This window comes from Zonotrichia albicollis, chromosome 9 (assembly GCF_047830755.1).
Source record: "Zonotrichia albicollis isolate bZonAlb1 chromosome 9, bZonAlb1.hap1, whole genome shotgun sequence".
Lineage (NCBI taxonomy): Eukaryota > Metazoa > Chordata > Aves > Passeriformes > Passerellidae > Zonotrichia > Zonotrichia albicollis.
Window position 1 is genome coordinate 35,091,837 of NC_133827.1, and position 27,182 is coordinate 35,119,018.

A 27,182-nucleotide genomic window follows, 5' to 3' on the forward strand; every position below is an offset into this window, starting at 1 on the left:
AGAGTTAGGGACAAGGGATAAAAACCCTCAACATATTTTCTGACAGAGCCCTGGTGACAGTGGCATTTTTGTCACTAGCCTTCTGCTTCCTGAATGGATCCTTGTTTTGGCCCAAGGACCAACTACATTTCAAGGCAGTTGTGAGATTCAGAAGAGTAACACAAATGGAATCAACCTGGAGGAAATCATTATTTTGCCAAATCCAGCACTATATTGCCAAAATGTAAGAGTTAGAAGCAATAGACAGAGGCTTTAACACACCTGGATAGCTGAGAGAAGCAGACACCACACAGTAAAACACACATGAAGCTGGGGGGGGTGGGAAAGGAGGAGAAGAACCAATAAGGTTCTGAGGGAGAAGAGAAACCCAGCTAAACCCACGATCAAGTAAAATAGCAGGAAATGATACCTCTCTCAGGTTGACAGGATATACAGCAAAATTGAGTGATTAGGACAGAACACACCTTATGGTTGCAAGAAAGGCTTGTATTTCAAATAAATGCAGCAGAAGCTGCCACAGAGTCAACACACACAACAACACACACAAAAAAACTCAGGAGGTGTTTTCTGTTGTTAATTCTGGGTACAGCTCTCACCACTCTAACAGCAAATAGAGAGTGAAATGCTCCAAGGATTCATATCAAGTTCCCCCTTACCTCTCCATAGATTCTGAAAGTACCGGTGTCCTCCTCAAGCTCAATGGTTGTAACTCCTGGAACCTTTCTGGCTTGTTGAATGTTACTGCCATGCGTTCCTATAGCAAGTCCCATTAAATCTTCTCTGACTACAAACTCCTCATGAAATGCTGCAGCAAGCTGCTTTGTGCACTGAAGGGAAAACAAAGGCAGACTCATCCACGTGCACTCACTGTAAGACACTGCTCTGAGCTCAGTTTCAAGCAACAAGAGCCACAGGCTGTGGCTTTACCTCCAAGTGTTTTGTAGCTTCCTCATTTCTCGACATCAGCATGAGCTTGGTGCGAATGCTGCGCAGGTGCATGTCACTGAGGATGTTCACTCTCTTCACTGTGGCTTCACTGGCAGACTACAGGAGAGAGGGAACCTAAGTTTCGGCTTTGTAAGCAAATATACATTCAAAGGATAAATCAGGAACCTATTGACACTAAATCATAAACACGATCTCAATTTCCAGAAGTTACATGAACATTGTTCTTCCTCAAAACAAAGCATGAGAAATTCATCACCACCAACAACTATTGGTTTCCACTCACAGCATGTTTTATATTAAAGACACTGCTGCTGAATTACACAGTAACCTATTGGAATAAGATCCCAATATTACCAGGTAGATTGTGCCTGGGCTCGTCTGACCCTTGCTGCAAGGCCAAAGGCAGCAGCTGTGGTATTTCACCCCAGAGACACTTTTGGCTGGCTGGATGTGGCAGCAGGCACTGGAACAAGTCCAGGCAAGGTTAGAAACTCAGTTTACCTCTGGTGGAAAGGCTTCAGGCGATGGGTGAGGAGGAAAAGGAGACGGATTCTGCCGGAGGGTTTATATCCAGAGCTTATTCCACGGTCACAGAGATCTGAATCTTACTAACAGCTCCAACAGAATCCCGACCGCATGGCCTGAGTGGCTTTTTAAGCTCCGGGGGGGAGGGGGAGGGAAGGGACAGGTGAGCACCAACCAGGTGGGAGGGGCGGGGTCTCAGGGGACAGCGACACCCAGACAGGCCAATGACCCCCAGGCCTGAAGAGCATCCTTTGAACTTGACCAACCACACGAGGCCTTGCTGGAATGTTAAGCCTGATTGACAGAACTCAATGAGCAAGGGGGCGAGGGGGAAGGGAGAGGGCTATTGTCACACCTGGGAAGTAAAACAGGAAATTGCAACACATTGCAACAGTAACCCTCTCCCCTTGAAATTGCCCAAACAAATCTTTCTACCATATCCTTGTCATTGTGTGTGTGAATAAGAGAGCTAAGGAAATAATCAAGGACAACACAATCCTGCAGAGTGAGGTTCAAGTGAATAATACTGAGCAAATGGAGTAAGGAAGAAAAACTAAAGCTAGGACAACCCTATGTAGTAAGAAAGCCACCAAAGAGGCATCTAAATGAACAAATCCTTAATGGCTACACTGAGCTGGTGCAGCTCTTCACAGGGAAATGCAGCTGTGGGTCAAACTGCACAGTGTAATACAGCATGAGGGGAAAGCTACTGCTCCAGAGTGGAGGGAGATGACTGACCTCTGAGCCACCTGCTAAAATCAGTGAAACAGAACTCAGCTGAGAATGACAAACAATGAGACTCAAAGCTCCTCCTAAATTTAGGTTGTATGCATTGGAGGCCTTACCCCCAAAGATTAAATGCATCTACTTATAATAAATCTCTCACAATTTACATAGCTTGACAAGTTAAACCATTTTCCATATACACACACAGCTGGCTATGTATTTCCTGTAAATAATATACTGGGAATTCACAGAACACTTACACAGAAGCAATTACTTACCAGTATTATTAGTTGAGCAGTTTCAGCATGATAAAAAATTCGACATGCTCCAACAGCTTTCTTGAAATCTTTATGTGCATTTTCATTAGCACACCTAAGGAGACAAAATGATTGTTATTTCAACAAGCTGCAGCAAAACCAAACACGTAATAAGATGATCAGACCCAAGAACATTCAGTGGTTCATGGCAAGGACTGTTCAGAAACAGGAAAGTTTCCATTCTCCTCAACATGGTGTGGATTCTATGGCAGCAGGGTTAACTGGAAGCCTCAGTAACAGGCCCACTGTGAAGTGAATCCCCTGTACAGACACTAAGTCCCCAGCTGAGAGCTGGCCTTCTGTCCCACCCCTGGCAGCTCAGCAGTTTCTAAAGGAGCTTGTGCAGCCCTAACCCCCCTTCAGGCTCCTCATGGCCCTGTCCATCAGCCTCTAAAACAGAAGCCAGGTGGGCTCCTCTCCCCTTCCCACACAGCAAAAGCCTCTTGAATGGTCAGAGGCACTCACGCATCTCTCAGGTCCTCAGGAACATCCACGGTGCACTTGAAGAAGGTGTTCTTTTTGACAGTTTTGTTCTGGTTCACAGGTCGCAGTCGCTCGTAAGTGACAATTTCATTGTAAGTGGCATCACAAGCAGCGTATTCAATGACGTAAAACTGGGAGAGTTTTTTTAAAATAACAACTTCAGTAAGGAACAACAAGGACATAGTAACATTACCAACACCAGCAAGGAAGCACAAAATATGAATATATGCAAAAACCTAAAACGATGAGATGTTTCTAAACAAATGAGCCTGGATATACTTCAGCATCCCTGTGTTCCCCCACTGAAGTTAGAGCACTGTTATCAGCATAGTCTCAGTCCCCCACAACAGCATCTTGCATTGCTTTTTCTCATGCTCATCTCTTTCAAATATTTTCATTAGTTCAGTTCAAGTTCCAAAAGCCAAAATGTTTACTGGGGCTTTAATTCTAAAATGTATCAAACAGAGAACACTTCTTCACAGAAATATCTACTCTGCAACACCAAAATAAACAAGGTTAATCCACTGATTCAATGGGCAAACTACCTGGGAATAATGCAAGATCAAAATAAACACAGAAACTCCAGCTTTTTGACACACACTGCCAAATTTAGGAGGGCAAGAGAACTAAGAAGATTTAAGTTACCAATAATCTACTCCTACGCTTCCACCCAACAGATGCAAGTTTAAAGGAGCTTGTGTGCACAGCATCCCTGCAGGCTGGCTCTGTGCAAGGGATGCAGCCTGCTCCTCTCCTCCCTTCCCCCTAGCTGCAATTCAGGGTGCAGCAGTTCATTCACCTCTTCCTCCCTTCAAGTTGGGATCTGTTTGTCTCAACACAACTTGCTTAATATCGAGAAAAATGAAATCACTCCGATAATGACACTTTTCTGTAATTACAAGTTTTAAGTGTCATCCAAATTATACAAAACTCCTTTGAAATGTACCAATGTATCATTATTACATCAAGTAATAATAAGGAACAAATAAACATTAAACTACAACTAAATTTAAGAGATCTACCACTAGATGCTCTAAAAACGTAACTTCTATAGTTAAAGATAACAGTGGATATCAGTACAATCACAAAGCAACAAATTCTTGGACACATGGGTTGTTTGTGAATTCAATATTAACTGTACAGAAAAATCTAAACACAGAACTGTGTTAAAGACTGTACAAAGAAGCCAACATGAACTGTGAGGTGCTTTCCAGGAACAATTCCCTTAAATAACTGATTTCACAATCCTACACTGTACTTTGAGGGTGAAAAACCTTTTTTCTTGTAAAAACTAGGAAATTTAAAATTTGAATAAAAATTGGAAATTAAAAATTTTACCTCCATGACTTTTTATGAAAATAAGCAGCACAGCAAGCTAACTAATACCAAAATTTCAAATTTCTGTGGCATTTAAGAAAAGCCTATTAGCTACAAATGACAAACTATCATTCAAACCAGTTTGCCTCCTTTTATCTTGATTTCTTAATGAGCTGTTTATTCACATGGGTCAATACACAGATTGTTCCTCTGGTAGGTCTTTACTACCACCTTGCCCTTACAGAGCTCAACAAAATTGGTATTTGTTGACAGTTTTTAAACAATACTAGAAACTGGACAACTATTTTTTTTAATATTGTTTCCTTTGTCTTTAGGAATCTGATACAGCAAAGCATCAAAACACAGGACTCTTTCCCCTAGAAGTTCAAGTCTCTTGCTGTCATTTCACAAAATAAAGCTTTAATGAGGCTGGGTCAAACACTGCCACACCTCTACACACTCAAGTGTCTGAATCTGCAAGTTAATTGGCAGCTGCAAACAACCATTTATTTATGGTAAAATAAAAACTTGACACATGTAAAAACAAAACAAGCAGTGTCCTTCCACTACCCTCAGTAAAAACACACACATACAAAAACAACCCACAGTAACAGCTTGGCCTAATTTACAGATGACAAACAGCTTTCAACCACAGGTGCTTCACTTCATTTTCAGCACAGAGTTCAATCCACAAAACAGGTTTGTCAGAAATCCTGTCCTTGTGCTTGCCTTCAGTCCTTCAAGCAATTAAACTGCAGATAATGGAAGTCACTTGCTCAGCTCAGAGGGCATGACCCTCTGCTGTGCAATGCAGCAAAGGCCAATCCAAAATGGTCACAATTTATAATTCTCTTTTGTCATGTTTGTAGTACTTTATTCAGAGCTTTTTCATGACAAAGAACTTCCATTTACTGTATATAACATGTAAGCACAAAATCAGAAAGTTTTAAAATCATTTACCTCTCCTTTCATCATTCGAACTTTTGCCAGCCACCAGCCACAAGGTTCTTGGTCATTTGCCCTAGAGTAAACCTGGAAATGAAAGTAGTAAAACCACTGAAAGCACATACAAGCATAATTCACTTATGTGCATGTATAATGAAGAAAGAAGCCCACAACTTTTCTATGGAGACATGCTCCATTTTAACCCTCTACCTTGGGAATGCCCTTACACCCTCACCACTGCCTGGAAAGGACAATCAGCTCCAGACCAGCACAGCTCATGAGCATTCACTCACCTCCACCTCATCTCCTTCACCAATTTCTTTCTTGATATCAGGGGGTGGTGGTAATCTGACTTCATTGAAGGGCACCTGGCGCTCTGGTTGCCAACTGCAAGTTGAAGAAGCATTACACATTAATTTTCCTATTGTCTCAAATTTTCCTATTGTTTTCTTTAATTTCGTATTCTATTTCATTAAAATTCTTTCTTTCCATATAATGAGGTCTGTTTTGTTATTGCTAGAAAGCAAGTCATGTAAGCAGAGGAACAACAGAATCATGGCAAGGCAAAAGTAGTATCTGGGAAGATATTTAACAACAAAATTTTTTACTTTAACTGAAAAAATTAACCAATGGCTTTTAAAAAACCCCAGCGAAAGATATTGTATGATGTAGTTAACATTCCTACTGCTCAAGTCATAGAGCTGTTACACAGATTCAAGTTCAACTTAGCAGTTCACTATGGGGTTCATCCATTTCTCCACCTCATTTTAGCATTTCAACTGCTTACCCAAGTTTTATGCATTTCAGGAAAGTGTGGCTCCAATATTTAACAAAACTTTCCACCTGCAAACTTTTTGATGTTCGCCAGTAACAGATTCAGATCAAAATGTATCTTTATATCTGCTTCTCAATACCAAGTATTTCTAGGCATACAAAATAAAGTTTTACTTCCTTATACACCAAGTCTATTTGTTTACTGTAGTTGGCTGTACAAAAGTACTTTATTTGTAGAAGTGTATGTTTCCAGTGCATTTTATGAAGATTACTGGAGCAATCAAATCCACTGTGTTCTCCTGAAATTCTTTCTCCTTCTAGTCTGTGAAGGAGATGTCACAGAATGCCATCAGCTGTTCCTCACTCTTAATGAGAAATGCAACCAAAGACTCTACAAAGGTTGAAATAAAACCAGGGAAAGACCCTTCCAAAAACCCACATTAATTTAGAATATCTGAGGGACTTTTAATGGTATCTGTCAAAGCACTGCAACATCCATCCCTTCTGCCCATCTGATTCACATTAAACACCAAGAGAATCAGAACAAACCCTTGTAACAGTCAGGATTACTGCAAGCCATTTGCTTTGCTGACTTTTAATATCCTGCAGAAAGAGCAGCCTGTATTAGCAGAACAGGGTGAGCATAAGGAGCAAAGGGCATTTCTGCAACTTCCCAGATGAGAAAATGGATACATTTCCATGTTTGCTCTGAAACCACAGCTTACACTCAAGTACCTCACTTAATAAAGATGTTATGTATCATATAGTTTTGATCTGGACATTATAACAAACTTTTTCTTTTAATTATAGTTTGAAAACCAACAAAAATGCATGAAGATTATTGCTGAGGTGCTGGAACACATTCAGAGAAGGACAAGGTGAAGAGTCTGGAGCATAGATCTGATGAGGAACAGCTGAGGGAGCTGGGGGGGACTTGGCCTGGAGAAAAGGAGGCTCAGAGGGAGCTGAGAAGAAACAGTGCAAGCTGTGCTAGGGAGGTTTAGACTGATAAAAGGAAAAATCTCTTCACTGAAAGGGTGGTTAGACATCAGCATGGGCTGCCCAGGGAGGTGCTGGAATCTCCATTCCCAGAGGTGTTCCAAGGGCACATGGATGTGGCATTTCCATAGTGGTGAACACCGTGGTGCAGGGCCAACAGCTGGACTTGATCTCAGAGGATCAAGTGTCAGCATTTCCAGCCTTGAGGATTCTAGAACATGGATAGCTTTTGTTTAGGTTGGAAGGTATTTCAGCCACAAAACGTTAATTAAATCACATTCTATTTCTGAGAAATGGTGAAGGGGGCTGGAAAAAAAATTCAGTTGCAATTAAAATGTCCTTGTTGCAAATATAACAGTTACTAATCTCATGGTTTGGATTTTTCCTGCCCCTCCCTGCCAGTGGAGGAAGCACACAGTGAAAGTGCACAGAAGGCTCCACTCTCAGAATGTGAGTCCAAGTTTTGGTGGCAAAACTTTTTAAGTCCAGAATTGGAGCACCTCACTGGTGAAATGCAAACCAAGGTGTTTTAAGAAATTACTTGGGATACAAAGTACCTACTAAGACAATCTGACAGAACTGATGCCTAAGCTACAGAGCACAAATCACAGAAAAAGGAGGTTCTTGCTTATAACAAAGAAGCCTCTCCTGCAGAACAGCTGCTTCAAGCTGCAATGAGCCTCCATGAAACTGTACCTCAAGATCCAATTTTCCATCTAACAATAATAAAAGTTTCCAGGTCCTGAAGCTTCTGCATTCATTCCTTGCCTCCTTACCCTCGAAAATGTCTCTTAAAAAAGAGTTAAGGCTACCTGCCCAGAGACAGTGTTGCTATGGCCACAAAATCATCACTAGCAGTCTGTGCTGGTACACTTAACTTTGGGAACCTTACAATAGCTGCAGATAAAGATTGGCTAACAATAGCAGAAAATGCAAAGTGACAGCTTAGACTGCCTATTGTGGGGTAGATGTGTGTATTTGTTAGTGATTATCACTATCACAACACTGATGCTCTCAGCACAGGACACTCTTGCCAATTTTGGTTCCACTAAAGCCCTCATGAATTTAACTCCGTAAAAAGCATCCCAATTGATCAGATTTACGTCACAGAACAATCTGACTGTGTACCCACTTCCTGATCAGATCTATTTTAGCCAACAGAACACTCTACATATGCTGCAGCCCATCCTTTTTGAAACATGGCTGCTGCTGCCAGACTTTCTGCAGAACACATGGATGATATGGATACCAAACACCAGAAATGATTTGCCAACAATCCAACTCCTACTGTGAGCCCCTGGCACTTCTTTACTTAGCTTCTGACATCAAAGTATGTCTTTTAAATGCAAAGAGAAACAATTACTTTTCTTTAGAAAGTAATATAGATGTTGAAGATGAGACTCATGATTTGTCACATGTTCTTAGACCATGGATAGAATGAAGGATTTTAATTTTTTTTTGGTGTTTGTTGGGTTTTGGGGTGAGGATATGAAAACCTAGGAGACAGTAACAGGTTCCATAACCACCTCAGTGTTACTATAAATTATGGTTGCCACCTCATCTTCTAACTGTCTTCATAAAAGAAGGACTAGAAAGCCTAAGTTAGAAAGAAACAAACACTGGGTTTTGCAGGTAAACCCCAGGATTACTTATGCTCCCCTCTAAGGGTTTCTTTTCACACACACGTGTATATATGCACACACACACACACACACCTGGGATTGTGTCACAGGATTATAAATTCTGTTTATGAAGACACTTCCACACTCCTGAGCATTACCTTCATTACCCAGCAATCTCTCTTCAAGAAAGGCTCAAAGACTAATCTACAGGTTAGGGCTGGCAAAGGTAATAACAATTTTCACATCAAAGGTGACACATTTTATAGGATCTCCACCTAGTAACTGGGAGAGAACCAGGAAAGAGGATGTAGCTCACAGAGTATTTGGAATTAGCACTGAAATCTCCCAGGTAATCCACAGTGTTATCAGCCAGACACTGAACAACAGGTACTCATTTGTACTTTACCAGCCCATGGATTATCCTTGGCTTGCTACTACAAGTTCCCAGCAGCACTGCTGTGTTTATTTATTAAATTAAATGGACCTCATGGATAATTCTTTTTCAAGATTTGCTAACAGCTTTGCGCTCTTTTCCTCTCAAAAACAACAGGCCTTTTGACTGGATATATATGAATATTTATCGTCCTAATAGCTAAAAAAAAAAAAAAAATCACCATCAGGATATTTTTACTTTTCTCTGGTTGAGAATACTGTCAGCATTCCAGACAGCAGACACAGAATTGCTCATTTGAGTACTTTGGTATTCTCCGTAATTTCCTGCTTTTCTGTAAGAGTATCAAGCCTGTGCCACTGATTCCTGTGTTAATTAAATTTGGCTGTCACACCTACGGGCATCACTAAAGACACCAAAGAATGTACAGGACTGTGTAACTGAGGAACTGAATTCTGACACAGATTCAAGAAGGCAGTTCATGGAAGCTGAACACAATCGTGAGCCTGTACTTCTAGAACTGTATCTAATGAAATCTGCTTCATCCTAAAGGCAAAAGGAAAAAAAAAACAAACAGCAAAAGCCCTAAAATGAAATAACCTAATATTAAAATAATTATTTTAAAAATAAAATACTTACTTGTTTTCAAATGCAACTGTGAGGGAGTCCTCATGAACATCTTTGATAAATCCCTGGAACAAAAATATTTTTGTTACAAGAATGCATGTGAAATCAAAAAGGCAGCAATTTCAATACAGCCTGAACCTGAGCTAAGACTATCACTAACACCAAGGTTCCATTTTCAGAAAGCTCCCAAACACACTCCCACTCTTTGCAGGAGTTGCTGATATTCTTAGCCGGCTATTCCAAGACGTGCAGAGCACAGGGACTGCTCCCCATGACTGCTCCCATCTGACCAGCTCATTTACAACTGAACTCACTACCAGGAGTTTCTACTCTCCCCACAGGTGTGCCCAGGTGTTTTACAGGCACAGAATGTGAGAGATCCAGGCAAGGACAGTTATTCCAACAGCTGTGCACAGCACTGGGTGCTTCACTGCTGTTCCTCCCAACACAAACCGAATCCCAAACAACTGCCCCCCCAGCAGCCAGCTTGAATCCCATTTGGCAGCAGAGGCTGCCACACAGCCAGTTATGGTATCATCTTTCAGGTACTAAATTGGGGACTGGATGAGGCCAAAAGCCTGCTGGACCTCCCAGGAAAACAAAGAGAATACAGTATTTCATGGATTTTTCTGTGCTTACATTTAGGGGGCATTCATTATACCAAAAACTTAAAGACAAAAATCAATCTCACAGAGTTATACCCAAGTATCCATGCAGAAAATAAGCTCTTACATTTCTTGATTAAGGAAGGCAGACATGCTGAAAAAAAATTAAAATATAAACCCACTATTCCTGCCTTTGCTCCAGCCTGGTGTTTGCCCAAGCAGAGGTGGTGAAGGAGGACCCTGCAGCTCTAAAGGAGTAAGAAAGCTGCACAGCCATGTCCAGAGAAAGAAGTTCCAGGAAATCTGCTGAATGGATTATATCCATTTAAGAAACTGACAACTGAGGAGGACGAAGAACACGGCAGCTGTGCAAGCACCACTGAGGTATTAAGTGTCAGCTCAGGGAAAGATAAATTTTGACACAGTCGATCTCTCCGTGTAATGACGGACAGTAAAGGAGCCCACTCTGACAGCTGCCTGCAAAGGGCCTACAAAAACCAATCTCCTTTTACCTGAGCTCATACTCGGCCAATGCTCTGAAAGAATTTGCTCCAAACCTGCTTTTCTGCTCCTTGAGCCCCCCTCAAACCCATCTGTCAGCAACACAAAAGCCTGGTTCTAGCAGAAAGCACCCTGGCAGCCCTCAACAAAGCAGGTCACCAGAAATCATCTTGTTGAACCACCTAGTGTGCTCCTAATAAAATAAACCCTCTCAAAGGCCATCCTGCCACTGCAAGGGAAGGCAGGCAAATCTCCTCCTTTGAAAGATAAGCAAGTGAAACAGTTGAAAGTAAAATACACCCAGAATCAGGGACTTTCAGTTTCAAGGAAAGGGGATGGGAGTATAAAGTCATGTCTGTTTAAAGATGCAAAGAGCATATAAAATCTTACTGCCTAAAGCTTGTGTAAGCCAGTAACAGAGATAAAGCAGAACTTCTACCAAATTTATGCTACCAGCAGTTCCCTTCAAATGTACCCCACCCAGCACAGGGACAAATGAACATGGCACACAGTGCAGGAAATAGGAGTTTCTCTACTACAATTTATCCAAATTCTACACAGCAGCAAAACACTGAAGTCACAGCACTTCAAACCAACTTCATGCAGTCCAGCGTTCTGCTACATGACAACTTATCAACAGACAGGAGTATTTACAGGGAGAGATGAACTCCCTACTGGAGACAGCCATTTATCTGCATTCCCAGAGTCTGTGATCCAACACCAGTCTCTGCCTCCTTATGCTGCTTTATTTTGTAGCTGAACCTGGTCTTCTATTCCTGTTGTTCTCTCACAGTACTCAATGTGCTTTTAAGGTAAGCCTATAGCAGCTAAAAATTTATTCTGCAGAACTGAATTCAGTTCTTTCCTTTGCTGAAAGGAAGAACTGAAGTTCTTCAGAATCAAGAGATATTCCAATTCAGGTATCCTAAAACATTTGATTAACATTCAGAACTTAATGCTCTGCAGAGTTAAGAAAGTCATGAACCCACTGACTAGGATTTCATTATTAGGTTTCATTAATAAGACAAAAGAAGAACAAAAAAGGAATCCAAGTGCACTGCCTTTTGAGGATTTAAGACAATCAGCCCATGACCAGGTGCAGTGTGGGTTTCTGAGCAAGGTACAGTTAGTTCAATAGTCACAACCAAGTGTCAGGCTCAGGCCCACTGAAGAATGCCAAAGCTGAAGTGGAGCAGTATTGCAGAGCGACAGCTCTCAGCACACCAACAGCTGACACTGCACAAACGTCAGCTGCATAGGGACAATTTTTAATAAAATCCAAAGTACAAATTCCACCAAAGAGCCTGTACATTTCACAACACCATGTGGGTTTCAGGAACTCCTTCATGGAAGGAAGTCTTTCAGTTCAAAGTGTGCACACTGCAGTTCCCTCCCACAGCAGAATGTAGCCTCGCTGCTGGCAGACACGTAGGCAGCAACTGCCTCGGAATCACCTGCACAGCTTTCTCTCCTGCTATTCCCAAACTTTCACTCCCTACTATAATCAAGCACAATACCTATCAAGTATGCACCTTGGGTCACAAAGGCACATATGTAAAATATCAAATGAAATTAGGTAAGTATTAAATAATTTTATTATTGCGAGGCCTGAAAAAAATCTGACTGGAGTCTCATTGTATACATTTACTTCTGATTATCAGCAACTGAAGTACAGCAGTCTATGAGGTATTATGGACTGTATGGTCCATTTGTAATAAAACTAGAAATAATGAGAATTCAATATGGCTTTCAAATAGTTTTCTAAGAAATCATTTCATTACCATCAAGAAGGATGTCAAAAGTACCATTAGAACATTTTCTAAAAGCAAAACTTCCTGAGCACGACTCTGGTATGGCATTCAACCCTGCCTATACATATCATCAGCTGTCACTTACAACTTCCAGATAAAACAGAAAGAGATTTCATGCATGTCAGGATGAGATTTAGTGTAGCTTTTAAAGAAGTCTTCATAGTGCCTGTGATAATTAAATTTAAAAATAAAGGTTTTACAACAAAACTTGGGGCATTAGGGTAGTTTGGTATTTCACAATTCAAAAAGGACTTTATAGTAAATGCTATAAATTCAAAAGGATTTTTCCAGAGGAGGCGTGATGAACATAAACCAGAAAACTAAAAAACCTGGTTTTCAATTAGGGAGTTTTGAAGGAGCTCTTTGTGAGGTAACCTATATAAATAGATTTGCACTAGTCATGCCTGATACTGTGTCAAAAACATTCTCTACTAAATTAAGTAATGATCCATCACCCTAACTTTTGCTCTCATGAACAATGTACCCTGTTACCGACATTTAATTTAGCAGTGTTGCCTAAGACACATAATGCCAGTTTCTAAGTTTGAAGAGTTTTAAGTGCCTAACATATCATTGCATGTACCTTGGGTGATCAGGCAGAGCCAACAGGAGACTGCCAAACACATCACCAATAAACTCAGTGGCATCAAAAAGAGTGAGGAATTGCAGTATCAGCAAGTGAGCTCACACATAACCTTTATGTGTGTTTTATACCACACACAAATCACAGAGGGCAAGAGGGGAAGCAAAATTGTCATGACTTCATCTTGCCAGAGGCTGATTGAGGCAGTGCAGAGCCGAGTGCCAGTCACTCGCTGGGGATCCCGGGCAGGCCATGTATGCCCTGGCTGGGGCAGCCCTGCCCTGCACTGTACCACAGCTATTCCTGTCCTGCCTGCCAGGGCCCAGAGCTGGCTCTGCCACTCACTCACCCCAGCACCTGCACACGGGATCCAGCCTGGGGCTGGCAGGGGCTGCAGGGAACAACGGGGCAGGAAACTCTCACCCAATCTTCTGCACCAAAATCACTGCAGCTGAGACCTCCTCATTTCGTAACAGACACCCACACACACTCTCTCCCTTTTACCTGGGCTTTGCTCATGGATTTAGGATTAGGATCTGCTGATAACATAAACGGATCAAGACTTACTGAAGTGCCCTTACAGTGAACTGCATGTCTGTGTGTGTATATGCACACACACTTTTTAAAATCCAATTCCAGGCAAAGTCACAAAATCTGGAAAACAGGTAGATGCAATCCAAGTTCCCTCCATATCCTACTTTCAGGAAGTTTATCTGACCTCCAAATAGGGTGATCCAATGTAAAAATGAGGTGCTGTTGGTTTAGCTGCAAACTTTGTTTCCAGGGACAGCCACTATGTTGGCCTTTGGGTCACACATACCTGCACACTAAAACTGCATTAATATCACCTTACCCACTGCTGAGCCAATTGCTAACAGCAAACACTTCGGCATCTGGTACCACAAACTGCTCCTGAAGCACTGACAGAAAGGTCAAGCAGCCCATATCCAATTACCAAGCCTTTCACTCCTTTTCAGATGCAAGAACCATTGGTATTTCTAACTAACACTGAAACACAAGTGCTTCATGTAACAAACACATGAAATAATTACTGCTAAAGATGTTTCTCATGCTGAGCCCCCCAAAAAAAGAAAGAAGATAAAGCAAACAAAAGAAACTTGTAAATACACAAACCACTTGACAAGAAAGACTGAACTTGGTATTACTTTCATTCTAAGTGATCAGCTGCACCTGTTTATACAAGGAACTGATAGAAGCAAGCAGCTGTGGCTCACTGCAAAACACAAACACTATAAGCAGGTATCAGGAAAGAAAAATATCCTGAACTATCACATCAGTTTTAGCAAGCACAGTTTAATTTATGACATTACTGTTTACTTCCATCCACAATCACAATTACATGTAAATTCAAGGGTTGTTCTGACAGTTGTACAAGAGCCTCAGCACTGAGTTAGTCTCAGTGACTCATTTCTTACACTGGGCTCTTCATATGCATCCTCCAAAAGGGCAAAACTTCTGGAAGACACCCTCCACTGACCATGTACCTAAAAATCAATAACCACTCCCTCTGGCTTCTCCCTTCCATCAGCCTAAAAGGCTCAAGCAAACAGCTCACCAACAGCTTCTTCTTGCAGGACTACACAACTTTTAACTGATCAGGAACAACTTTAGAATGTCTAAAATTCCCCACCCATACAGATGTAATAAAAAAATGCTGACAATCATAACACAGTTAAGATCTTTAAAGAAAAAAAACCAAAGGTCATTCCAGTTACAGTTTCCTGGAGTAGTAATTGGGTATCAATAGTGTGTAAGCTACACTCCTAACAATTTCCTACTTTAATAACCATCAAGCTGAAAACCACTCAGAGCAACTCAAGTTGTTTCCAAAGCCACTAATTAAAAATTGTAAGAAAAATTTAAAAAATAATTGTATTTTCATTGGGGCATAAACCTTCACTCCCACAGAGTTGCTCATCAAGCTTTGGCTCTACAAGTGAAGAAAAGGTGTGTACTTGTCATTCATCATTTTTTCCCCTCAGTAATATTTTGGCTTGTGTCTGCCTTGAGGCCAATGCCAACTCCTGCTACCAGCATTGTGCTTAGTCCTGTGAGCAGAACAACTGCACCTCTTGAAAGAGGAACAGAACAAGGAAACACTTCAGAACCTGTAAATTAAGGGTTGAGCTCCATTTTAATATGCAGGGTTTTTTCACCATTGCATAAACAGCAAAGAACACAAGGGCCTGCAGCACACCAGAGCCCATTTTCCAGCATAGCTAAGGCCCTACAAGGAAGAACACAAAGGATCTTCCAGAGTTCTTCAAATGCCACTGAAAGGCTCAGTCAGGGGAATTGATCTGGTATTCAATTTATGCACCTTGGTCTTACTGTAAGGCCCAATCTATTTCAGGGAAGCTGCCATGGGAAATCATGAATAATGTGCATCAGCAGGGCTCTTAACCTGCATACAAGTGAGCACATACAAGTGAGCTCATGGAGATACTGAGTGAAAGTGAAGGGTTTGTCTTATTCTTCCAAGACCCTCCACAACTGGCAGGTGCAGAGGATATGGCACAATGGAAATATGGAAATCCCTGTATGAATGTCAGAAATGGTTTTTTCTACAGTGAGAGTGACTAAGCAGAAGCACAGGTTTTTTGGGAGGCTGTGGAGTTTCCACCCTCAGGAATACTCCAAAGCCATCTGGACATGGGCACCTGGCTCCAGGCAGCCCCACCTGAGCCAGGTGTGGAGCAGGGGAAGCCCCAGAGTCTCTGCCAGCCCCAGGCACCTGGGATTCTGTCAATGACTTCATCACCTGAGTGACAGGGAACCATCACCCTGAAAACACTGCAGGCAGGCCAAGACAAGGCTGGGAGCACACAGCTTTCACTCTCCAACACATTCAGAAACCAAAGAAATCCAGGTCTTTTTGACCATTCCCTACATAAAAAAGGTCTATTCTAATGTCCCAAAGACAAAAACCTTCCTGCCACCTAGTCCTCACCTAGAAAGCATTAACTTTTCTACTCTCAGGCAGCCCTCATAGCACATTTAATACATGCAAACCCATAACCAGTGGTCTTCAGCAAGCCTGTCAGTTCTCCCCTGTTCCACAGCACAAACCCCTCCATTTTTCAGAAGCCCACAACCATTTCAAGTCCCATCAGTGCCACTTCTTCTCCAAAGACAGTGGGTGCTCAAAATTATGATCTATGCAAAGTCTCCTCAGCTGCAGGAAGTGGCTAAACACTGGCTCTGCTGTGTAATGGTTGAGAACCTTGCATAAAATATACAGTAAATGCTGTCCTGTTCTCCAGATTATATTACTTCTTTAAAGCAAATGGGAAAAAAAAGAAACCACAAATTAGTTTGGTGACTCAGGTACACAAATTTAAAATTAGATCATAACATGCTCTTATAATTTTTTTTAAATTACCTTGGGATTTACCATAACTGCTCACTGCTACAGGAAAACTCAAAATGCTTTTCATGATGCAAGAATGTAATAGAGAATATTAATTTTCCATACTAATTTATTGCAACCACAGTGTATATATATCATGTATGGTCTTCCTGCACTCAGGAAGAATTCTTTGTTAAAACTGAAGAGGAACTAAAGAAACTTCACAATAAAGAGTTTCATTTACCATGGTCATACCTCTGCTGAAAGCCAACTAGAATGCTCCAACACATTGAACCACTACATTTGTTCTACTGCAGTTAAGTTGCAGATCATAGTAACAACTTCTTAAAAGAAATCTCTCATGTTTCTGTTTACATAATTATTTTGGTTTTTCTCTCTGTTGACACAGCAGAATCTTTCTGATCTCATTTACCTGGGGTTATGCTCTGCTAATTAATCCAAATTCAGACTGCTCTAAAGGCAAACCTCAAATCTTATTCCCTCTTAGAAACTCTGCTTTTTCTCTTCTGAAAACTTTTGCTACCTTCCATGGAGTGTCAGACAGCTTAGAAAAGATGAGCCTCTTGTCATTATCTTGCAATGATCAATGCTACTGGTGCCCAAAATAGGACACTTCCTAAAAGAGACTGACACACCTCTTTGCTTTAGGTCACTTTAAACAGCAAGTGACCTAGGAGTGTTACCTAGTTCCAAAATAAATGCAAAACCTCTGCCTTCCTCAAGAGTAAGACTCACAAAATGGAGTCACTGACACACACACTTCACTGCATTTAGCTCACAAGAATAATCTTTGAAGTTGTGTTTGTTTGAATGATTTGGTTTGAGTCTTTATTTAAGGGGGTTGTGTGGTTTTTTTCCCCCTCCACATTAACAGTGGATTACTCTGAGCTGGGGCTTTGATCATTGGGCATCCAATCATTCTAACCTGCCTTCATCCACCTCTTCATCACTGGACATAATCCCCACTTCAATGATCTCAAAGCCACTATGCCATTTTTAATTAAAACTTTTGCTTTTTTAAGTCATTGTTCACAGGGCTAAAACACATGATGGTGCTAATCCAAGGCTGATAATTCTCACTGATTTAGGAGATGTCATCCTTGCAGATTTTAAATTAGGCTCATTGTACCAAATTCTGGGCAGACATATCCCTTCAGTCCCAAAATTCATCACACCTCACACTCCCATGTGGCTGACATTCCCCTATAGCAGAAGAGCAACTGATTCATCATTTGGAAAGTTGTCCAAGATCACAAGGTATAAAATGGAAAGCTAAGAAAAGTGTTTCCAAATTCTGGGTTTCTTAATGCCCAGGGGGAAAGAAAATCAATTCTATTTAGGAGCATCCTGTTCTGGACGCAAATGATTTTGATGGGGGTTGCTGTGAGATACTTCAGGTTCAACAAAAAAATTATCCACTGTATAAAATTTATTATCTACTCCTTTTGGTAGAAATTTCAGAGAGTTCCCTACTAGGGATGCAGTTTAGCCCACAGCATTCTTTCCTCATAAGGGTATCTCCCATCTGTCTTGGCCAGCTGAAAGACCTAACTCCTGAAGTCAGCTGGTTACAATCCCTTACACCCAAGTGCCTCTGCATACTGTACAGTCACCACATGATTGCCAAGCCAAATCCACAGCTGCACACTGGCAATTCTGGAGGGGGGAGGGGGCATGGAAAGGGCCAGCCCCACACCAAGGGCAGCACTGCCTGTGCAATGCCACACCGTGCATGTGCTTAGGCACAATAGCTAAACAGAGTCCCGAGATTAAATCCTCCCAGAACACAGCCAGGCTGCGTGCTCACAATACCGGCTGGAATCAGCCCTTCTGGAGAGGAAGACAGGAGCCTACTGCCATAAAAAGAGCTGGGATTCTTAAACATCTGAAGCCAGGCTTAGGGGAAAATGACTGACAGGCAACAGCTGAGAGTATTCTGCATTGATCCTGTACCATCCTGACATTCCAGGGAGGGTGATGGTGAAGAAAGATTTCTGAAGGCATAAATAAACTCGAAATCTTAAAAAAAATTATTTAAAATCTTTTAAAATCATTATTAACACCCCGGCTCATCCCATCCCACCCAAAAGCCCCTGCATCTTCCAGCACCAATCCCGCCCACCCACCCTTCCCGAACCGAAGGCTGAGGGAATCCCCGCTCCGCGCATCGGCTGCCCCCGGCCCCGGGGCGCTCTGCCTTCCCCGCACACGAACCTCCCCTGCGCGCAGCCCTCAGCAGCCTCGTCACCGCCGCCCCCCCGCCGCCGCCGCCCCGCTCCGCTCCATCCCCGCGGCCCCGGGCCCGCTCCCCCCGCACCTTCCCCGCTCACCGTCCCCTCCCCCGCCGCCCTTCGGCCCCGGCCCCGCCGGGCGCGGAGCCGCCCACGCCGCCCCCGCCGCCGGTACCTTGTAGAAGGCCCCGTTGGAGCCGCGCACTTCCACCGTCAGCTCCTCCATGTTGGGGCCGCAAAGGACGCCGGGACGAGCTTCTAGAAACTGTCACCGCGGGGGGAGCGCGCCGCGCCCGCCTCCTCCGCCCCCCGCCCGCCGGGCCGCGCCTCCGGCCCCTCCTGCTCCTCCGGGCGGGCTGGCACCGCCGAGCGGAGCGGAGAGGAGCGGAGCGGGGCGGGCCCTGCGGGGAGGGCTCCCCGCCGCCGGCGGAGCGGGGCGGGCCCTGCGGGAAACGCTCCCGGGAAGGACTCCCCGCCGTTATCTCCCCGCCCGCCGGCGCGGGGCTGAGGGGGGAGCGTGGGGCGCGGGTGCGGCCGCGTGAGGGGGGCGGCGGGCGCTGCGTGCGGAGACAATGCGGTGCGGGCGCGGTGCGGGGCGGGCCGCGCTGGGCGATGGACGCCGCTCAGAGGCCGCGCCCGAGGGGGCACCTTCGGCTACCGAGCCGCCGCCCGGGGGGATAAAGATGGTGCCCGGCACCCAGCGCCCGGCTCGGCTTTGTCCCTCACGGAGCGCCGGCCCCGGGGCGGCCGCCCTGCCCCGCCCTGCTCACACCCCGCTGGGGCTGCCCTGCCGTGCCGCCCGTCCCCGTGTGCTGCTGCCGACAGAAACAATAAAAAATAAAAACTGCCTGTGATGTGCTGGCGCTCACAACGCACTGGGGAGCGAATTGTGCTGTGAGCTGGATGCTCACATAAGCTTAGTCACGCAGAGCCTGATGAACGGCCTGTACCTGTGCCAAATCCGTGTGTGTTTGCAGTAGCTTTAAATACAGAGCCATTGAATCATTTGGGTTGGAAGAGGCCTTTAAGATAATGAAATTCAACCATGAACCCGGCACTAGGACTGTGACCCCTAAACCACATCACCCAGTGCCAGATCCAAGTACCTCTTAAACTCCTCCAGGGGTGGTGAGCATCATCACCTCCTTGGGCTACTACGCCAATGCCTGACAATCCTAACTGCAACATTTTTTTTCTGATATCTAATCTGAATCTCTTGTCTCAGCCTAAGGCCATTTCAATAGCAATGCTTTCAAATGCTCTTTCAGCTGATCTTTCCCATTGGGCATCAAACTCAAATGGCCAGGAGTCCATGATGTTATTTTACCAATCAGATATTTTCATTTTTAGTTTCTTCATGTAAATCTTGCTTTTCTACCATGTCTGTCAGATGGGTGAGGATTTTGGACAATAAAGGCCAAAAAGTGTTGAGAAATCTGGCTACTGGGTACGGAGGTGCAAATGCTCAAAATAGTCAAAGAATGCAAATGCATGGCAGTGGCACTTGGGGACATGGTTTGGTGCTGAACAAGGCAGTGCTGGGTTGACGGCTGGACCTGATGTGATGATCTTGGAGGTCTTTTTCAAGCTCAGCATTTCTATGGTTCTGTGGTCCTGATGTGCCATAACTGAAGGAAAGATAGGAGTTCAACAGTTTATGAATGTTTTTACCCATGCTGTGTGCATGAATATTCCCAATCTTGAATAATATTCAACATGAATTTTGGCGGGTACCTTTTATTCTAAATTTTGTTTTAATCTTTATAAATTATCCAAATTTATTCTGCTCATGGTGCCAAGACCACACATGGGCAAGAGGCACTTCTTGAAGAAAGGTACCTCCTTTCCTGTTGGCAGAGTCCACTCAGGATTTTCCAGGATAAAGGAACCAGACAATATAAAGCAAACAGTTGTGCTACAAAAATTCTAAAGTTTTCATCACTCCAAGATTGCATAGACAGGTTCATTTATTCGGCTTCCAGGACACAGAGACTCAGTGTCAGCTGCTAAGAAATGGTGTCTGGGGTTAAAAAAAAAAAACCAAACCACAAATAAACTGTGCATGAGGTGCTGATCTTAGAAAAAAAAAAACAGGATGTGGATAAAAAAAAATAAATTACTCCAGAACTGTGTGAGGTGCCTGGGTGTCCACATTTGCAGAACTGGGGGGCAGTTCTGGGCTTTAGTGATAATGAGGACTGGCTTGAGCAAATGCAATCTGCATCTGAATTTGCCTGATAAAGTTTGTTTTTCTGGAAGTGTGAGGATGATAGTGGTTAAAGGGACCAGGGTTGTTTACATGTTAATTTTGAGGCAGACTGCTGTGCCTGGGTTAATGCGGGTAGAAAAAGGCTTTAGCAGGTTGTAGGCCATAATAATTTGCAGCACGTCAGCCAGATGATGAATCTGTTCTAAGTTTAGTTTTCACTGAATGTAAATTATGAGTAACTACTAAATTAAATTGCTTTAAACATTTACTGAAACAAGAAGAGGTTGGATCCAGATTCAAGAACTCAATAATTCCTCTGATAATAGCTACTTAATTTTTTTTTTTTCATGAGACTTAGTAAGGTTTCATTTTCGTTTCACTTTTTGGTTTCATTTTGCAACACCCGCAGTGAAACTGCCACTTTCTTTTCCTAGAGATGACGTGCTCCAGGACAGACTTTGGGTAAATGAGGTTGAACCATTCTCTGTCCTCTCTGAAACCTCCACAGCTCAGGAGGCAGAGCAAGCTGCACCATGCCAGAATGACACTAAGGCAGAAGTTGCAGGATCCTGTATCATGGGGACCTTGGTTGGAAATAGCAGAAAAAGGGTTCCCTAATTTGAGTGAGCAAAATGAAGGTTAATCACCAAAGGATTAGGATGTTATCTTAAATACGTCAAGGCACACAGAGGGGATAATGATCCGTGAGAGACTGAGGCTGTAAAAGACAGAAACACCAAAAGGACTCCCCAAAATGTATAGACTGACCATTAATCGACTTAGTCTGGAAAGAAGTTTACAATGGGAGGTTGAAAAAATTCCAGGAACAGCCTTTCAGAATGAATTAATGAAAGTTAGTAACTCCTGCCTACTTTATTTAGGATGGAAAAAGCATTTATGATGGTGCTATAGTATGAGCAATATGAACCAAATTTTCAAGAGAGAAGACTTTGCAAGAACTGATTTCAACAACCAACCAACCAACCAACCCACACTCCTATCCTTCCAAATGCCATTTTCTAAAATTCAGGAAGTATGTAGAATATTAGAGAGGGTCCAGGAAAAAGCCATAAAACCATTGAAAATGTCACTCATGGTGAAACACTATCATAGCAGAGTTTTCATATTTTGAAATAGTGAGTTTTACTCCAAAATCTGCTATTATCCAGGCAGGAAAAATATACAGGCCTTTTCAGATTCCTATCACTATCAATTTTTAAATCAATATTTACTATGCTCTAGTTGATACAGGAATTAATGGAATCATCTGTGTAACTGAAGGTCACACTGGAATTGTCATTCAGGGACCTTCTGACATAAGACTGTTAATGTTTACCTCAGCCAAAACCAGAAAAATTTTAGCTATTTTCAAAGACTTGGACAAGAGTGAGACAACTGAAATCAACAATATAACTGTTTAGAATAGTGATCTCTTAAAGTAATTTTAGTTGTGAAAAAATGGACACATTGATATTCCTCTTATGCTAATACCAGCCTGAAAATTTGTTTGAAAAAAATGTTGTAGTTTTAAGCTGTCAGTTATTTTGCTGCCAGATAGCTTGAGTTCCTCTTCTGATACAGAACAAGGGTAATTTCTCTGTTTTTCTGAGCACATTTCCTACCTTTCAGTAAAATAAAAACCCAGAACCATCCTTTTTAGCATATTTTGTTAAAAAAATAGGCAAAACCTAAGGTCAACTAAATTCAGAGGCTTATGCTCTCATTTAGAATGTAACAACCTGGGTCTTACATTCCATTCAGTGAAGGGAAGTGCTGACACTTAGCAACTCATGCCATAAAAATCAAAATAATGTTAAAAAATTAATCTAGCTTCGCCTTTAAGTGGGTAAAAACCTTTTTGGTTCCATTGCTCATTCTGAAATTTTGGCAGAAGGCTGATGACTGTGAGAAGCATCCATCCACAGACTTCCAACCTTAGCACAAGCTTAGGAAACAGGGAGCACGCTCTGTAAATTATTATGCATCATTAATTCTTAGTGGTGACAAACAACATAGGTAGATATTTGAAATATATAAGATCATGTTGGCATCATGACAATAACAAATGACAAAACCACATTCCAACTCAGCAAAAGTGTTGGAGGAGTTCTGTTGAAAAATTACCTGCTTCCAAGTTTGCTCATTTATGTGTATCTTTTCTTTGTTCTATGAATTGTACTTGGATGGCAGAAAGAAGTAAAATTACTTCCAGTAAACCTGTGCAAGGAGGACAGAGGATCTGATATCCTGTGGTAGGACACTAGTATAAAGACATGGCCTCGATACAGATCATCCTGTTGGGCTCAATAAAGGGCCTGCAGTTGTAGAAAACTCCTTTAGAAAAGCTTGTGGTTTGATTGGATTTGTTTTGTTTTATGTTTCACTGTGATTTTTGCCCTATTTGAATATTGAGCTGAAGAAGAGTCTCTTCTATTTCTCATCAGCCTTTCACAACTGCATTCCTGACCTTTTCCAGTGAATGAATGTTTGTCTGGAGGTTTGCTGAACCCCCCATCCATGTCCAGCCACATCTGCAAGTGCTGTAAGCAGACACCACTTCTGAAAATAGGACCCACAAAAGGTGTTGCTAAGTGAGTGTATGTAAAAACATTTTTGTGCAGTTCAGTTTTAAGCCCTCTGTCTGGTATGGAAATTGGAGAAAGAATAAATCATAGGTGTTTCTATTATTGTAAATGAACTTTTGCAGTCATTTACACCTCCCTTTAAAGGAAAAAAATCTCTGAAGCCAATTTATTTTTGTGTATTATAGCTGATGGCACTCACATTTATCTACGAAGACCAAATGAACTTAAAATGATTTGCAGGTGTAGGGTTAAAAATCTGTGTTTAGAAAGACAAAAGGTGTTAAGAATCCACAGAATGCAGTTGGTATTTGCTATTGTATTCTACTTCCTGTTACTGCAGTCTAAAAAAGAAAAAGTCACTGAGCTAATTAAGTTATATAAAGAAGGGATCAGGAACCAATATTTAAGATGGTTTTGATTACAGTCTGTTTTTATGCTGAACTAATGATGAGCAATATCATTCAGGTCCCATTTGTTCAAAGTCCACAAGATAATGTGCATTTTCAGCAAAAGAAAAATATATACATCCAGGCAACAGACTACAATGTGAAAGTCATTTCACTCTGAATGACAACCTATGAACTTTGTTTATTCACACTGGTGAACTTCTGCCTTACCATTGCTTTACTGATCCTCCCTTTTTTGTCAGTAGCAGCACAGGAAAGTAAGGCAAATAAAATTAAAGTTTGATGTCATTCTAAAAGCAACAAGAAGCACTAGACAATGCTTGCTGTAAACTCAATTTTCATCCTGGCACCGTGCAAAGAAACTGCAGAATCATTTCACTGAAATTTTAATGAACTCCAATGAGAACACTGCTCTTTAATGGACTTTGTGTAAGGAGTGGGAGCTCATCCACTCACAATCCATTTTTTCATAGGGTTGGCTTGGTTTGCTAATTTTCATTATCACTTTGCATCTGCCTCTTCTGAATGCTGGTGTGGATGCAGCTGGTCCAAACTAACCTTGTGCCTGATTTTGTTCCAGGCCAGGAAGCAAATGCAGAGAGCTCCAGAGGGACCTTGGTACTCCTGTGCAGTCGTGGTGATGTAATGGTGTGGGAAAACCTGCCATAGAATTAACTTCGGGTGTCCAAGCACAGAAGTTCTTGTCTACAAGTGTTAGGAGTTGTATCCTTCCTATCACTCTTACCACCCACAAAAACCCAAAGAATTTCTGTCTTCTGAATACTTTCAGTGGAAACCAGGAGAGGAAAGTAATGCTTTTCTTTATAACTGATCCACTTTTGGTCATTGTTTGGTTCTCAGTCAAGTCCAGACTACCTTTGTTTTGACTTGACATCTTGGTCAAGTTTTAGTGTCAGTGTCATGTAAAGAGATATTTGCATTTCTAGTGTGGGACTGGACCCAGAGCAGGGTGTCAGGTAATGTAGGTTTATGTGTTATGAGTTGCAATCACCAAAATGTGCATGTTTAATCCCTGGTTCTCTGTATTTGTATTTCATTTCTTAAATTCAGGGCCTGCTTTAAAAAAGAGGCAATGAAGCCCTGAGCAAAATTTGTGAGAGAGGGTGGACAGTGGGCATGTTGCTACCATTAATACATGATCTGAGGTACAGAAATTTAGTGCTGCGGGGCATGAAAACATGAAACATTAGCACTTAAACAAAGGTGTACCTGAAGCAGCAAGGGGACACATATCAATCCCAATGAAGAAATGCAGTTTTGGAAGAGAGAGAACTTAGAGGTAGGAAGAAGTTAGCAATGTATCTGTGTGAAACTCAGCAAACAAACGGAAAAACCTATGTATTTTCCTAGAGGATTACCTGATATAATCTAAAGCATAAAATTATTCATTTCTAAAGGAGATCAGTTGTTAGCTCAAGGCACTCTGCTGTTGAGAGTTCTGGAAGCAGATTTCTGACTTGACACACTCTACTTTTTGAAGGCTTTGATACAGCAAAGTACTTAGACAGGTGTTTATTTAGCATCTAAATGGAAGTGATATAAGAATGACTTAATAGTTGCCTTAATCTGTGCTCTCCTGGAAAGGAAGGAGTTGAGAAAAAAGTTTTCTTCAAATGTGTTGGCCCAACAATAATGTAAAGCATTCTGTGTGTATGTATTTTCTGGTTTCTCTGAAAAGTCCCATCTGCAGAGCAACAGATATATATATTATACATATACATATAAATGACATATGTATGTATTTGTTGTATGCTTGTCATTATGGGCATATGTTAAGAAACTGTTGGTAAATACAGAGCCTGGGTCCCCCAGGAGCAAAGATAAGCATTTTACAAAGAAAGTACTAGAATGTGTTGGGATCTCAGCATCAGTTTTTCTCCAATATGGATTGCATTCAGCTCCCTCAAAAAAATAGAGGAACTTTTTCTATTACTTTAGTAATAGGCACTGATTTAAGAAATTAAATACTAACACTCAGAGTAAGGGATTAAGCATGCATATTTTGTGATTGCAAGAAGTAGCTGGTAACTCACATCATACAAATCTAGGTTCCCTCACGCCCATCCGTGCTGGCAGGTAGGCAGGGTGAGGCAGTGTGGAACAGAGAGCAGCTCAGAGAAGGGAGTTATCAAGAAGTTCAAATGTTTCCTGTGGCTTCTGTAAATGCTCTTTCAACTGAGGTGACCTTCCTCTGGTACGTGTGCTGCAGTTGTATCACAGATGCCATTGAAGAGGGTGGGATAAAATCTGGACTCTTGCCTTTTTCTTCTTTCCATCTTTCTAAAAATACCATTCTATTAATAGCACAGTGTTTTCCCAGACTGCCTGTCTGTTGAGATGAAAAAGGGAACTCGTTAAGCTTCTTTGGTGATAAAACAGACAGTTCTGATAAATACAGCCAAACTGACCATTCTTTTGATCTAATCAGTAAAATTATTGCACGGGTGCTCTGGATTTCATGCCTTTGGCATGCTTCCACATCCTTTTTTCAGTTGTTTGATCGCCTGAAGGCAAATGCTGTTGGCTCTCTGGCATATTGGACACTGCAGCACGTGATTTCACCAGTGATTTGTTGCCACTGGCTCATCAGCTGAGCCTGGAGAGCTGCGGTTGCTTTGACCTGCTCTTACCACAGCTGTATGTGCCTGCTGGTTTTGATCTGTCTCAGTGGAGTGACGTGTCCAGCCCTGGATTTTCCTGCTGGATTTTGGAAGGGAATTCCTCTGTTCAACATTTAAAATGCTGCTTTAGACAATGGAAAAGAAGTGGCTTATTGCAACTGCATTAGATCTGTCAAAGGGAGGGGCTGAGGAGGATTAGTACAAATGGATGAAGTATGCATGAAAAGAAACAAGGAGAAAAATCATTAAAAAATCAAGAATAGAGGGGAGAGGAAAACAGAAGAAAGAAAAGTTCAAATGACAGTGGAAGAAAAGTTCCAAATTCAGGCTTTCATGAAAAAGGGTTTGATAAATAAAAACGATGAGGTAAGAGAGGTGGCTAGTTAAAATGAGTGATAGATGAGGGAAATCAAGAGAAAGAACAATTCTGGGGAATACATGAAAATACACAATGGTCACTTGTGATATTCACATGCTTTTTCTCACTAAAAAAGAATGGTAGAAGAGATGGTTGCAAACATCAACAATACAGACCCATAAGAT

The 27,182-nt window shown here is 42.1% G+C and overlaps 1 protein-coding gene across 2 annotated transcripts in view; it reads right to left on the bottom strand.

Annotated features, from left to right (window-relative positions):
* FXR1 (FMR1 autosomal homolog 1) overlaps positions 1-19,235 on the bottom strand; it is a 32,500-nt gene extending 13,265 nt beyond the window's left edge. Inside the window, exons 1-8 of one of the 2 annotated variants that reach the window (XM_074547369.1) lie at positions 18,972-19,235; positions 9,687-9,739; positions 5,555-5,648; positions 5,277-5,348; positions 2,982-3,130; positions 2,478-2,571; positions 928-1,044; positions 657-827 (exon numbers count right to left, since the gene is read on the bottom strand). In XM_074547369.1, the coding sequence (XP_074403470.1) occupies positions 657-827; positions 928-1,044; positions 2,478-2,571; positions 2,982-3,130; positions 5,277-5,348; positions 5,555-5,648; positions 9,687-9,739; positions 18,972-19,022 (801 nt within the window). In that variant the 5' untranslated portion in view covers positions 19,023-19,235. The remainder of the gene's footprint in view (positions 1-656; positions 828-927; positions 1,045-2,477; positions 2,572-2,981; positions 3,131-5,276; positions 5,349-5,554; positions 5,649-9,686; positions 9,740-18,971) is intronic. The other variant, XM_074547371.1, reaches the window with a different exon arrangement.
* Between the last annotated feature and the right edge of the window lie 7,947 nt (positions 19,236-27,182).